The following is a 13,919-nucleotide window of genomic DNA, read 5'->3' as shown; positions in this document are numbered from 1 at the left end:
AAATTTCAGGACTGTAGGATATTGTCCTGGGCCTCTGTATCAAAAACTATGTCAATAGCTTTTGATCCAGAGGTACCCAAAGTGTGGGATACATCCCCTCCCCCTGGAAGAAGTAGCTTTCTTTTTTTTTTGGGGGGGGGGGAGGATCAATCTGTTTAATTTAAATTTTATTTCATTCTTTTCATCAATTTTATTCTAATCTTTTGAGATTAAACATATTTAAATATATATTAATTTAAAGGTATATATATTCTACATTTTATGTCAAATATTGTTTACTTGCATTTGATTTGTGAGATAGATAAGAAATTTATAAAATATTTTATAAGGGGGTTGGTTGCAAGGCATAAAAGTTTTTGGACTCTGGGTTAACCCATATTCTCTATGCCCCAGTTCTCCTCCTCCAAAAAAACTGCTACATAAATCTCACCTCACTTGATGTTCACCCCATCATTGAGAATGTAAGAATTTGATAAACACGTCTTGCACACAATACAGAAGCTTTTCACTCCCTGAGGTACATAATTTGATATTTGAACATACCTGAAATGTAATACAATATGTCTCTCTTCTTCTTAGGATTTATTCTGTTATTACAATGGTTCTCCTCAACCTAACATCAAAAAGTCATTCCTTTATTCTTTTTTTTCCATTTTCTTCTATCTTCCCAATCTCTATCCACTAGTTCCCTTCTATTCATAGCTGCTCTCACACCACCCTCTGTCCACGTCCTTCTTGGTCTTCCTCTCTCTTTCCTTCTCTATAGCTCCTCTTCACTTAGGCGCCTCCGTAGCCAGGTGGGAAGGAGCAGCAGTGCGTAGCACACGCTTCTTTATTAGACCAGGGTTCGAGCCCGTCACCACCAAATATGGAGCATGCGGAAAGGTCAGGGAATGACCACCGCACCGAAGCAATATGGCCTTAGTTGCTAATGCTCCTAAAACCAAATAACAACAACAACAACTTCTTCATTTGCCATCCTCCATTCTCTTCGCATGGCCAAACCACTGCAATGTTTTCTCCTCCATTTTATCAATGATCGTTTTTTGGATGTTCATTCTGTTCCATATCAAGTCATTTCTAACCTTTTCAGTTCTAGACTTCCTTGCCGATCTTCACTAAAAATCCATCTCAACAGCCAGTAGTTTAGTTTTTTTTGTCTTTCAGTTAAGGTCCAAAGCTTATATCCATATAATAAAACACTCTGTAGTATTGCATTATATATTTGATGTTTAGGTTTGTTAATATTTTTATTCCAAAGCAAAAAATTGAGCATACCTATGACCTTTCAACCTTCCCTCAATTTCCTGCGCAGATGATCCGTCAGCTTGAATAACTGCACCCAGGTATTTAAATTGCTGTACAGTTTCACCTGTATTCCATCTAAATCCAGAACATCCTCACTTCGATTCATGTACTCTATCTCATTAAAATTAACTGTCAGTCCACGTTTTATATTCTTCTAGTAACTTTCTGCCCATGTAATTTACATTATCATTGTCCTGTGCTACCACCACTTGGTCGTCTGCAAACAGTAGATTGTAAAGGTACTTATTTTGACCAAGGGAACACCCACTGCACTGCACTTCTGTGACCATTGTCTTGGAACAACTTCTAGGTATAGCTTAAACAAAGTAGGTGACAAACAACATCCTTGAAGTAGTCCTTTGGAAATCTTAAATTTTCTTGATATGTTTGAACCAATTTTTATACACAATCAATGGCTGGCTTATTGACATTTTTTCCGTAGCCTTCCACAGAAGATTTCTTGGCACATTGTCATATGCTTTCTCTAAGTCTATGAACAGATTACTATTTAATATACGTAAAACCGTTATTTCGTTCGAATCTTGCAGCCATTGTTTTTGTATAGAGTAGTAGGGAATTGAAATTTTTAATTGTGGTAACTAGGTAGCTCTAATGTATAATTATATAGCGTAATACGCATCACTGCATTTAGGATTCTATTAGATAGCGTAGTATTGGCAATTAATTAATTAAATTTATTGATCTTATTAATTTAAAATATCATGCCCCAGACTAGAGCAGCAAAGCAACGGGCACAAAGTGGGAGGAGTGCTGTGCCTCTGGGGAGAACTGAGGGGAGCGATTCTCCAACGCATCACAGCCTAAAAAAATGTGCAACTTGTGAAATGTTTGCTGAACTCTCTGGAACAGAACATAATCTAGCCAAGGAGGATGTCTTTGTGTGTGTGTGTGTGTGTGTGTGCGCGCCAGGTGCAAAGAGTGTCTAGAAATTAGGCATCAACTCAGCGTTCTACTGGGTGTCTATGAGAGCTTTAGGTGTAGGGTAGATGCCCTCGAAGAAATTAATATGAGTGGCTCATCAAGCTCTCAGCTGCCCAACTCAACGCCAGAGCTCACGCCTGGGCATCAGGCAACACAGCAGCAATCTCCAAGGCAGAATGCGCTGGTCCCAAAGGAACTAGTTATTGCTGGTGACTCTATTGTCAGGGAGACGGGAAAGAATGGAATATATTGTGTAAAAAGGATAGATGGAACAGGACCAGGGTATGTCTGGCAGGGACAAAAGTCGTTGTAAAGCATATATCATCTTTTAAGGGCACAAAAGGTGATATTGTTGTACACGTTGGCACCAGTGACATTAAGAGTAGGAGATCTGCAGATTTACTTAACAAGTACAGGTCAATGTTGCAAAAAAGTCGTGAGTCAGGGTTAAATTTGAAAGTGTCTGCAATTCTGCCCAGACACGAAAGGAGGGAGTACATGATGAGAGCCCTGTCAATCAATTCGACCCTGGAGGGAATGTGCAAGGCTCAAGGGGTAGAACTTTTTTCAGCATGGTCTGTGCTTGTTAACAGGAGAGACTGCTTCTACAGGGATGGGATACACTTAAATAGAAAGGGTGCAAGAATATTTGCTGATGCTATCGAGGCAGTGTTAGGTGGGTCGGAAAACTGCTAGCTTGGGGGGCGATTCACAGACTAAAAGGTTAAAAGTAGCTGTAGGCAGAAGTGAAGGTGATTCTTCCAAAACTTCTATTAGAATAAGTAGCGACCTGGAGCAAGGGGTGCTGGGGGTTTCAGGGACTGATGGCAGTCATCGTGAAACAGGTGGGTATATGGGATGTGTCAGGGTGAATAGGAATAGGTGCATGTATGCTTGCATGTATACCAATGTTAGAAGTATAGTAAATAAATTTGATGAATTTAAAGTGTTGGTCAAGACATCAAAGGCGGATATTGTTGGGATATCAGAGACATGGTGTCACACTGATATTAGGAATGCAGAATTGGAATTTGGGAAAGTACAATGTGTACAGAAAGGATAGACAGGATAGGAAGTGAGGAGGTGTCATGCTATTAATTAAGAAAAACATAAAATCAAAAGAAGTGCATCCAGTTGATAAGAGATGAACAGTACCCTGTTGACATAAGCACTGCGAAAACAAAAACAAAGAGTAGGAGTGTGTTATAGGCCTAATGACTCGAATGAGTACAATGAACAATTGTACAGAGAAATAGAGTGGGCTAGTAAATCAGAATGTCTTATAATGGGGAATTTTAACTTCCCAGATAATGACTGGAACTTGTAGGTTGGTCACTCACACACTAGTAAGACTTGTCGATTTATTGGATGATTGTTTTCTGCAGCAGCATGTTCAAGAGGCAACCAGAGAGGGTAATACTCTTGATCTGGTTATCAGCAGTGATCATTTGTGTATTAAGAATTTGCAGATAAAGGAACCACTAGGTGGCAGTGATCACAGTGTACTGATGTGGGATTTACTTAAAGATATAATTACTATCAGGGGTAAAGAAAAGAGTTTTTGCTTCCGTAAAGGTGAATACAGTGGTCTCAGACAGTTTTTAAATTCTGTACAGTAGGATCAACTGACAATGTTAACAACAGTAAATTCTAAGTGGGAAGCATTCAAGGAACTAATCATGGAAGTTACTAAAAGTTTTATTACTATTAAGAAATATTGTTCAAGGTTATGAAAATGCCTAAATGGTTATGAAATGAACTAATGAGACTCGTGACAAAGAAGAAAAATGCATGGGATGCATATAAATTATCAAGCGACTCAGAAGCCTATGGCAGATATAAGCTAGTCAGTAATCAGCTCACAAAGGAGGTTAGGCAGGCGAAGGCAGATTACGAGAAATCTTTGGCAAAGGATGCTAAGAAAAACAGCAAGGATTTCTTTACTTATATAAACTCTAAAAGGAAGGAGATGAATCTGATTGGTCCACTTGATATCGATTGTTTGACTGTTGATGATCCTACTCAGATAGCAAACAAACTGAATGAGTATTTTGCATCTACATTCACTCACGAGGAGTTATTAAGGTTTTAAAATGGCAGAAGGTTATCAAATTGTAGCAGGGTGCTTAATGATTTTGTAATAAAAGGTAAAGTGCAACCATTATCAACTCACTGCAGGATGAAAGCCTCCTCAACGATTCATGCTGAGGGAAATGGACAATAATCTGCCATGCTGGTCCAGTGCGGGTTGGCAGATCGACCGTATTCAGCAGTCAGGGGCTTGAACCACTGTCTGCTCAAGGAGCGTGTACTACTGCACTCCCACTCCTGACCAATCAGCTACGGAGGCCTACTGAGAGCAAAGTGAAGGAGAAATTGTTGAAGTAAAACATAAGAAAAGCACCTGGGGTGGATGGGATCTATCCAGTTATATTAAAGGAGGGAGCAAAGCAACTAAGCAAATCGTTAGCCATAATTATGAGAGCATCCTTGGACTCAGGGGAGGTCCCCACGGACTGGAGATGTGCAAATGTATCCCCAATTCACAAACGGGGATCGAAGGGTGACACGAGTAATTACAGACCAGTTAGTTTAACTTCTGTTCCAGGTAAAATAATGGAGTCACTGGTTAAACATGCATTGCAGGATTATCTAGACAAGACTGCAGCAATAATTCAGACACAGCATGGGTTTGTTAAGGGAAAGTCTTGCCTGACAAATTTGATAGGACATTATGACGTGGTTACAAAGGAACTAGATGCAAAAAATAATTTTGATATCATATATTTGGGTTTCAGGAAAGCTTTTGACACTGTTGTGCATGGAAGACTATTGTACAATTTGGAGCAGAATGGTATTAAGGGTAAGCTGCTACAATCGATAAAAGGATGGTTGAGTGGGAGAAGACAGAGGGTGGTAATTAATGGGTGCTGCTCTTCATGGACTAATGTTATTAGTGGAGTTCCACAGGGTTCGGTTTTGGGTCCACTGTTGTTTTGTATATTTATCAATGATATTGATGATGGTATATCAGGCTTAGTGTCGAAGTTTGCAGATGATACAAAGGTTGGCAATGTTGTTAATCACAGTAATGGCAGTGTGCTACCGCAACAGAAATAGATAATTTGGGCAGATGGGCTAAGAAGTGGTAATTGAAGTTTAACCTTGACAAATGCAAAGTACTGCATATGGGTAGAAGTAACCCTAGAGAAAAGTACCAACTGTGTGGTACTACACTTAAGGTGGTAGAAAATGAAAAAGACATGGGAGTAATTGTGCAGTCAGATATGAAGTTTTCTGAGCAATGCAGACAGGCTGCCAGGGCAGGTCATGGGGTTTTGTCAATGATATATAGGAAAATTTGCTAGCAGGGAAAAGGAGGTGATTGTCCCTCAGTATAAGGTAATGGTCAAGCCACGCCTTGAGTGCTGCATACAGGTCTGGAGGCCTTATTTTAGGAAGGATGTAGATTTTCTTGAGTGTGTACAGAGAAGGGCAACAAGATTGGTGATGGGAATGAATGGATCTTCTTACCAAGAGAGGCTTGAGTCCTGCAAACTGCAGTGGCTGGAGACTAGGCACCTGCGTGGTGATCTGACTGAGGTGTACAAGGTCTTGAATGGATTGAGCACGCTGAATTCTGATGGGATCCTTCCACTTGTTCAGATTACGAACCTAAGGAGGCATAAATTCAAATTAAGAAAGGACAGATGTAGAATAGATGTGCGGAAATTTACCTTTTTGCCTTAAGCGGGTGGTTAATTGCTGGAACAAACTTCCATCTGTCATTGTGGAAGTTGATAGGTTGAATAAATTTAAGGAGGAACTGGACAGGCATTTGGAGGGAATGGTGTGTTTTTTTTTTTTTTTTGGCTGATGCTGCATAAGTTCATACACTTTCTTTCTTGCATCACATGCCACTACTACTACTACTACCACCTCCTTATCCCTGCTAAAAAAATTCCTGTATATCATTAACAACACACCATGAGCTACTCTTGCAGACCGTCTGCACTGCTCAGAAAACATCATATCTGCCTGCACAATTACCCCCAGGTCCTTTTTGTTCTCTACCACTGTCAGTGTAGTACCACAGAGTTGATACGTCACTGGGGTTACTGCTTCCCATATGTAGTACTTTATATTTGTCAATGTTAAACTTCATTTGCCACCTCTCAGCCCATCTGCTCAACTTTTCTAGATCCTGTTGCAACAGTGTACTGTCATTAGTGTCCTTAACAACTCTGCCAACCTTCGTATTGTCTGCAAACTTGAACATTAAGCTTGATATAACATCATCAATATCATTTATAAAAAACAAAAAACAACAATGGACCCAACACTGAGCCCTGAGAGATTCCACTAATAACATTAGTCCACGATGAGCAGTGTCCATTGATTACCACTCTTTGTCTTCTCCCACTCAACCATCGTACATTACATAATTTATTTATCTTTATTTTAAAACTGTGGTGTGGGAAATGGCATACATTTTAAATAAATAGCAATGAACATAAAGCTTCACCATTGAAGTAGTTTTTTTTATATAGTGTTACAAGTCTCTTACTTACTTTGTCAATCTAATACCGTGAAAATGATACACTTAGTCACAAGATAAACTTAGTCTGCATAATTTTACATGAAAATTGAAACTATAACCTACTTCTTCAATAATATATTAATAACAATGAGTGATTACTCACTCCCAAAAAACTGGAGGGCATCGATAGGCAAAATTTTTTTTTTTTTTTGGCTGATGTATGAGCTAGCTTTCTTGCATCATTTGCTACTATTAATATTAATACTAATTCTGAATTTTTTTGGAGAAGAAAATTCTTTATTATACATGTCATTCAGGATACTATATATACAGTCAGTCAGCATGAAGTTTTCCAGTTTTAATCCCTAACTGTAAGATGTAAAGGGGAAACAAAACGTTATCTCGTTACAAATGTAAACATTTATTTATAATGTACAATGTAAACAAAAAAGGTTGCTGAATAAAACTGTACATGCAAATCAGAACTACTTTAATTGTAAAATGTATGCAATAGTACAATAGTAGAGTGGCTAGGATAAAAATCAATATATAAATGATATCAGTAGTGAAAAAAAGAGGATCTTATTTGATACAATTCACATTGGGAAGGAACAGAACCAGTGATAAGAACAAAAACTTTATGAAACTAAGTATAATGTTTTTGGTTCAGTTGGGAGAATGAATGTGTAGCGGAAGCCAAATGATGAGCTAAAGGGTTGCAGCTTTATTTATTTGGGGTTGTAGCTTTATTAGGTTTTGTGTTTATATATTGCATGAACAAAAAGCAATATAGAAACATGCTACAATAATACTTGCACAGAAGTACAAGTTTTCAGTACAAAAATTGGAAATGTTACAGATATTCAATTTCAAGCAGGATAATACACCGATGCAAGAAGCTTATCTTGTTCATGAACTGGTGCTCTAAGACACAGTACTGAAAACACTACCCTAACAACCCAAGTTGAACCTAATAGCATGTGGTTCTTGATTTTCTGAAATTAAAAACTTGATTTTCTGATATGTTATTTAAGATAAGTTATATGATCTAATTACCAAAAATTAGGCTGCAGCTAGAGTAGAGGAGTACCGACTGACTATAGGAAAAAAAAAAAAATAAAATTCTAACATTCAAAGCACTTGGTGGAATCATAAACCAAAAAGGGGTGTCCTACAGAGTATTGTTTTCTACTTTGATTGAAGATAAATATGATTCTCTTGATTTTGACAGCATGACATCTTTTTATATAAAGGATTATCATCTCGTATGAATTAAGTAAGAAGCTAAGGGTTGTTTTTTTTGTTATGTTGTATTAGGAATAAATATTTACCATTCAAACACAGTAATATCCTGTTTTTCTTTGAAATATTAAATTAGGATGTTAAATTTATAATTAAAATATTAACTCTATAAAACTCAAGACTGACTGAATATTAAAGTGATCCATTGTATATTACTATCAATGATTTATCGAATGTTATCCTGTAGAGATAGGGAGATCATAATCCCACTCTATAAGGCAACTGTAAGACCACATTTGTGATACTGTGTTCACGTATGGAGACCTCATCTGCAAAAAGACATTTGAGTTTCTTGAAGGAGTCCAAAAGTGGGCAACTCCAAAGCTAGGAGTATGCATGTACACCAATGCATATACACCAATGCTAGGAGTTTGGTAAATAAATTTGATGAATTTGAGGTATTGCTCAAAACATCAAAGGCAGATATTGTTGGAATATCAGAGACGTGGTGTCACACAGATATAAGGAATGCAGAACTGGAATTTGGGCAGTACAATGTATATAGGAAGGATAGACAGGATAGGAAGAGAGGAGCGGTTACGCTATTAGTTTAGAAACACAAAATCCAAGGAGGTAGAGCCAGTTGACATCGCTGGACAATGCAGTGTCGAGTCAGTTTGGTGTGACATAAGCATTGGGAGATCAAAATTGAGAGTAGGAGTGTGTTATAGGCCTAATGACTCTGAGGAGTATAATAAGAAACTGTACAGGGAAATAGAGTGGGCCAGTAAATCAGAGAGTCTTATAATGGGGGATTTAAATTTCCCAGATATTGATTGGAATTTGTGGGTTGGTCACTCACACACTAGCAAGGCTTTTGTGGATTCATTGGATGATTGTTTTCTATATCAGCATGTTCGGGAGGCAACAAAAGGGAGTAATACTCTTGATCTGATTATTAGCATTCATGCATTAAGAATCTGCAGATAAAGGAACCACTAGGTGGCAGTGAACACAGTGTGCTGAAGTGGGATTTACTCAAAGAGGTAACTACCATCAGGGGTAAAGGGAAGGGTTTTGGCTTTCGTAAACTCTAGAAGGAAAGGGATGAATTAGATTGGTCCACTGGATACTGATGGTTCAACTGTTGATGATCCTGCTCAGGTGGCTAACAAACTAAATGAGTATTTTGCATCTACATTCACACATAAGGAGTTATTCAGGGAGGAGAATGCCAGAGGTGAGTTAAACTCTGGCAGTGAGCTACATGATTTTGTAATAACTAAGAGGAAAGTGGAGGAGAAATTGTTTAAGATAAACAAAAAAAAGGCACCCGGGGTGGATGGGATCTATCCAGTTATATTAAAGGAGGCAGCAAACGAAGTAAGCAAACCCTTAGCCATAATTATGAGAGCTCCTTTGGACTCAGGGGAAGTACCCATGGACTGGAGTTGTGCAAATGTGACCCCAATTCACAAATGAGGATCAAAGGGTGACACAAGTAATTATAGACCTGTTAGTTTAACTTCTCTTCCGGGAAAATTAATGGAGGCACTGGTTAAAGAAGCACTGCAGGATCATCTAGACAAGACTTCAGTTATAGCTCGGACACAGCATGGTTTTGTTAAGGGAAAGTCTTGCTTGACCAATTTGATTGAATCTATGATGTGGTCACAAAGGAACTGGATGTAGGGAATAACTTTGATATCATATATTTGGATCTTAGAAAGGCTTTTGATACTGTTGCACAGGGAAGACTACTGAACAAATTGGAGCAGTGTGGCATTGGAGACAAATTGCTGCTATGGATAAAGGGATGGTTGAGTGGGAGAAGACAGAGAGTGGTAATCAATGGACACTCCTCATTGTGAACTGTTATTAGTGGAGACCCTCAAGGTTCAGTGTTGTTTTCTGTATTTATAAATGATTTATAAATTTTCTGTATTTATAAATGATATTGATGATGGTATATCAAGCTTCCAAGTTTACAGATGATACGAAAGTTGGGAGGGTTGTTAAGGACAATAATGACAGTACGCTGCTGCAACAGGATCTAGTAAAGTTGAGCAGATGGACTGAGAGGGGGCAAATGAAGTTTAACATTGACAAATGTAAAGTACTGGACATGGGAAGCAGTAACCCCAGAGTAACGTATCAACTCTGTGGTACTACACTGACAGTGGTAGAGAACGAAAAGGACCTGGAGGTAATTGTGCAGGCAGATATGGAGTTTTCTGAGCTATGCAGATGGTATGCATGAGTAGCTCATAGTGTCTTGTCAATGATATACAGGAATTTTTCTAGCAGGGATAAGGAGGTGATTATTCCCTTGTATAAGGAAATGGTCAGGCCACACCTTGAGTACTGTATACAGGTCTGGAGGCCTCATTTTAAGAAGGACGTAGAGCTGCTGGAAGGAGTACAGAGAAGGACAACAAGATTAGTGAATGGAACAAAGGGTTGCTCTTACGAAGAAAGGCTTAAGTTTTGCAAATTACAGTGTCTGGAGACTAGGCACCTGCGAGGTGATCTGATTGAGGTGTATAAAGCCTTGAATGGTTTGAGCATGCTGAATGCTTATGGGATTCTTCCTCTTGCCCAGAATAATCATGTGAGAGGGCATAAATTTAAATTGAGGAAAGACGGTTGTAGGATAGATGTGCGGAAGTTTGCCTTTAGCCAGCAGGTAGTTGGATGGTGGAACAGACTTCCATCCTTTGTTGTGGAAGTTGATAGCTTATAAGGCTGAGCTCAGGTATTTGGAACGAATGGAGGGGTGAAATGAGAGCGTTTTTTTTTTTTTTAGGCTGATGCTGCATAAGCTTGCTTTCTTCATATGCCTCTACTAATGCTAATGCTAACTACATTGGCGTGATCGGCAGAAGGACAACCACATGAGGAAAGACTCCGTTTATGAGTGCTACAGAGTTTAGCAACCAAACAACTCAGAGGGGACCTGTTCATGCTTATGAGGCTCTGAGAGAGATTAGTAAAATGAAACAAGTTGGAATTCTCACTATTCTAAACAATTTCAGTACTAAGGGTCATAAATTCAAATTACAGGGGTTTAGATTAGATTGCAGGAAGTTTTCTTTTAGTCTTTTAGCCAGCAAGTTATTGATTGATGAACATGGGCAACTTATTATATTATTATTATTATTAATAGTAATATAATAAGTAATATATTATTATATATGGTGCAAGGAAGCCTGAAACCTATGCTTCACCAACCAAAAAAAATTCTGAACTACCCAGAGAGAGAGAGGGAGAAATAAACGGGTATCACCAAGAAAGAGAAGAACGATGATATCCAGCTCAGGACCCTGGGTGTGCCAAGCTCATACTCACCAGATGTGAGCCCCTAGGGTAAAGTTGGGGCTGACAGTTTGAATAAATTCAGTGTGAGGAGGGAAGCATATAATTTTATTTATTATTATTTTTTATTTTATTTATTATTATTTTTTATTTTATTTATTTATTTTTCTTTTTTTTTTGCCAGTGCAGCAAAGCCTGTGGCTTCCTCGCACTATATGGCAAATACTATTACATTCCACAATTTTCACATATTTACATTGATACCCGATACCAGCCCTCGTGGCTTGCACAGTTGGTAGAGTCGCCGTCCTCTCCACACCGGGTAGAAAAGACATGAGTCCGTCCTTCGACGATGTATGGAATTTTTGCGGCCTTTTTGACGGACTAAATGAAGCACGTTGGTTCAGTTAGTCGGTCTCAGGCGACGGTAGCATGGTTTTTACTCCCGGAAACTCGGGTTGTTCGTCCAGCAAACAGAAAATCTTCCACAGAACACACAATTTACAATTATAGCCTTAGTTACCGATGCTTCTAAAACTCAACTAACCATAGCGGACTATGCATATGCAGTGACGTCACGCTTCCATGAAGGATACCAGCTTGTAAAGATTAATCCCCTACAACTACAACACCGAAACCACATGATCACGTGTAACTCGGCTAAGTACACACCGATAAACAAAATGAATAGTAAAATAAAGTGGACTGCAATGGGCTTGCTAACTTACTTCGTAAGTCTCGGTATGACATTGTTATTTAACAGTGAATGATTTGTTTCACGTAAATAACTAATAAATTAACTTCGTTTTACAGAAATGCTGGCTATGTACACACAAACATAATTTTAAAAAAATAATATAACAATAAATGTCAATCAGCGTACAATTGATTGAAGGGCAGGTACCGCCACCTGTTGTACAATATGGAGCATACCACAGAGTAGCATGATATGTTACTATTCAATGGAGCATACAATAATAATATTATAATAAGCGGCAAAATCATGACCATCAATATTTTTGTTTTATATTTAATTATTGATTTTTTTGAAAGAAAGTCAGAAATTAATAAGCAGAAGAACTCGAACACCTCTCCGCGAATGCTGTGTACTGTGCAGAGGCGGACTAAGTCAAAAATTCTTACCGTGGAAAACAAATGGAATGTATCGGAGGTCAGAGTGTAAAGTTGAAAATCACACCGGCCTCCTCGTCTTCCGGACCACCGGGGTTTCCCCAGTAAGTCTTATGGCCAGTTCGCCTCTGGTACTGTGACGGAAAAACCCCTGCATATGCGTATCCTCTCACGCATACTAATATAAAACTCGTGTCTGCTGCTCCTGTAATGCGTTATTGGCAAGTACGGCTAATGGAGCGCAACTTAGACTTTCAAGGTGATCGAAAGCCACCTCGATAAAATTTCTGAGTTTACAGCTGTCGATCATGTGAAGCGTCCACAATGTACTGCGGCGAATGTTATTCAAAAGTGAAAGATGATGTGAGATACGTGCTTTGCTGTACATGCTAAATTTCCATAAATTAAAAAAAAAAAAATAGTCTGGATGGCCTCTTCAATTCACAGATATGCTCAACAAACAATAAAGAGGGCAGTTCGTGCCACATTAATATCGTTGCGGAAAACACGAAGGTTCGTAAGGCCAAATCCGTCAGAGCATCAACCATCCGCGGAGATGTATACTTCGTATCAGTGGTGGACAGCTAACCATAACCTCAACATCACAATCACTACTGCGCAACCGGATTTAGAATAATGTTATTCCAATTTCCAACGATCATAGATTAGAAGAATAGCAGAGGGTGATATGGAATTACGAATTACTACACAATATTTCCATCTTTTAGATATTTTGAAGCCTGAGAAATTTCCCAGACGGAGTGCTCCCTCTTAGTGTGTATTGTCTTGACCATGAAGTTGTAGAGGAGGTCTGATATGAAGCAAACTCTTTCAATTATTTTGGATTTCGTCTACTGCTGGTAGAAATGTAGAAATTGAAACCATTAAGTCCATGACTATTTAGGCACTTCAGAACTGTGCAGGTTGCACAGTAGCATCGATCCCATTGTGTGTTCCATTCCCGTCTTGAGCAATTGTGCACTGTACACTGAAAGTTACCGATCTTAGTTACCAATACTATTTTCTACTATTTTCTATTTTACTATTTTCTATTTACTATTTTCAATACTACCACTGTGGTATGTGTCATACATATTTATCAAAGTATAAAATGACACCTTTGTTCATTAAAAAGCAATTTAAAGGATTGCTTTAAAGGATTAGAAAGCAATTTAATAATTATGTATTAAAATTAATAGATAATTATAAACGGCCTTTGTTAAAATACAACGTTATTAGGAGATAAAATTCTAAATCTCTCACAAGAATCACCCTTGATTTGAAATCTCAGTTCTCTTATAGAAATAAATATGGAAGAAATAGCCTCCACCCATTCTATTGCTATTACTATTAATTTTTTTACAATCACTGGATGAATATAATGTAAACTTGATCGTAGTTGTGTATTTTCTGATGATGTCTTTCTCCTCCAAATGCTCAA

At 38.2% G+C, this 13,919-nt stretch overlaps 1 protein-coding gene across 1 annotated transcript in view; it reads right to left on the bottom strand.

Annotated features, from left to right (window-relative positions):
* Nucleotides 1-12,185, bottom strand: part of LOC150083144 (intraflagellar transport protein 38-like) — a 239,424-nt gene extending 227,239 nt beyond the window's left edge. The window contains exon 1 of the mRNA XM_090377844.1: nucleotides 12,076-12,185. Coding sequence (XP_090233970.1) covers nucleotides 12,076-12,097 — 22 coding nt within the window. The 5' untranslated portion in view covers nucleotides 12,098-12,185. The remainder of the gene's footprint in view (nucleotides 1-12,075) is intronic.
* Between the last annotated feature and the right edge of the window lie 1,734 nt (nucleotides 12,186-13,919).

The sequence above is a fragment of the Mastigoproctus giganteus genome, chromosome 7, assembly GCF_048544385.1.
Source record: "Mastigoproctus giganteus isolate SK-2022 chromosome 7, ASM4854438v1, whole genome shotgun sequence".
NCBI classification, from domain to species: Eukaryota; Metazoa; Arthropoda; class Arachnida; order Uropygi; family Thelyphonidae; genus Mastigoproctus; species Mastigoproctus giganteus.
The sequence above is the reverse complement of the archived record's forward strand: the minus strand, read 5'-3'. Positions and strand labels throughout refer to the sequence as shown.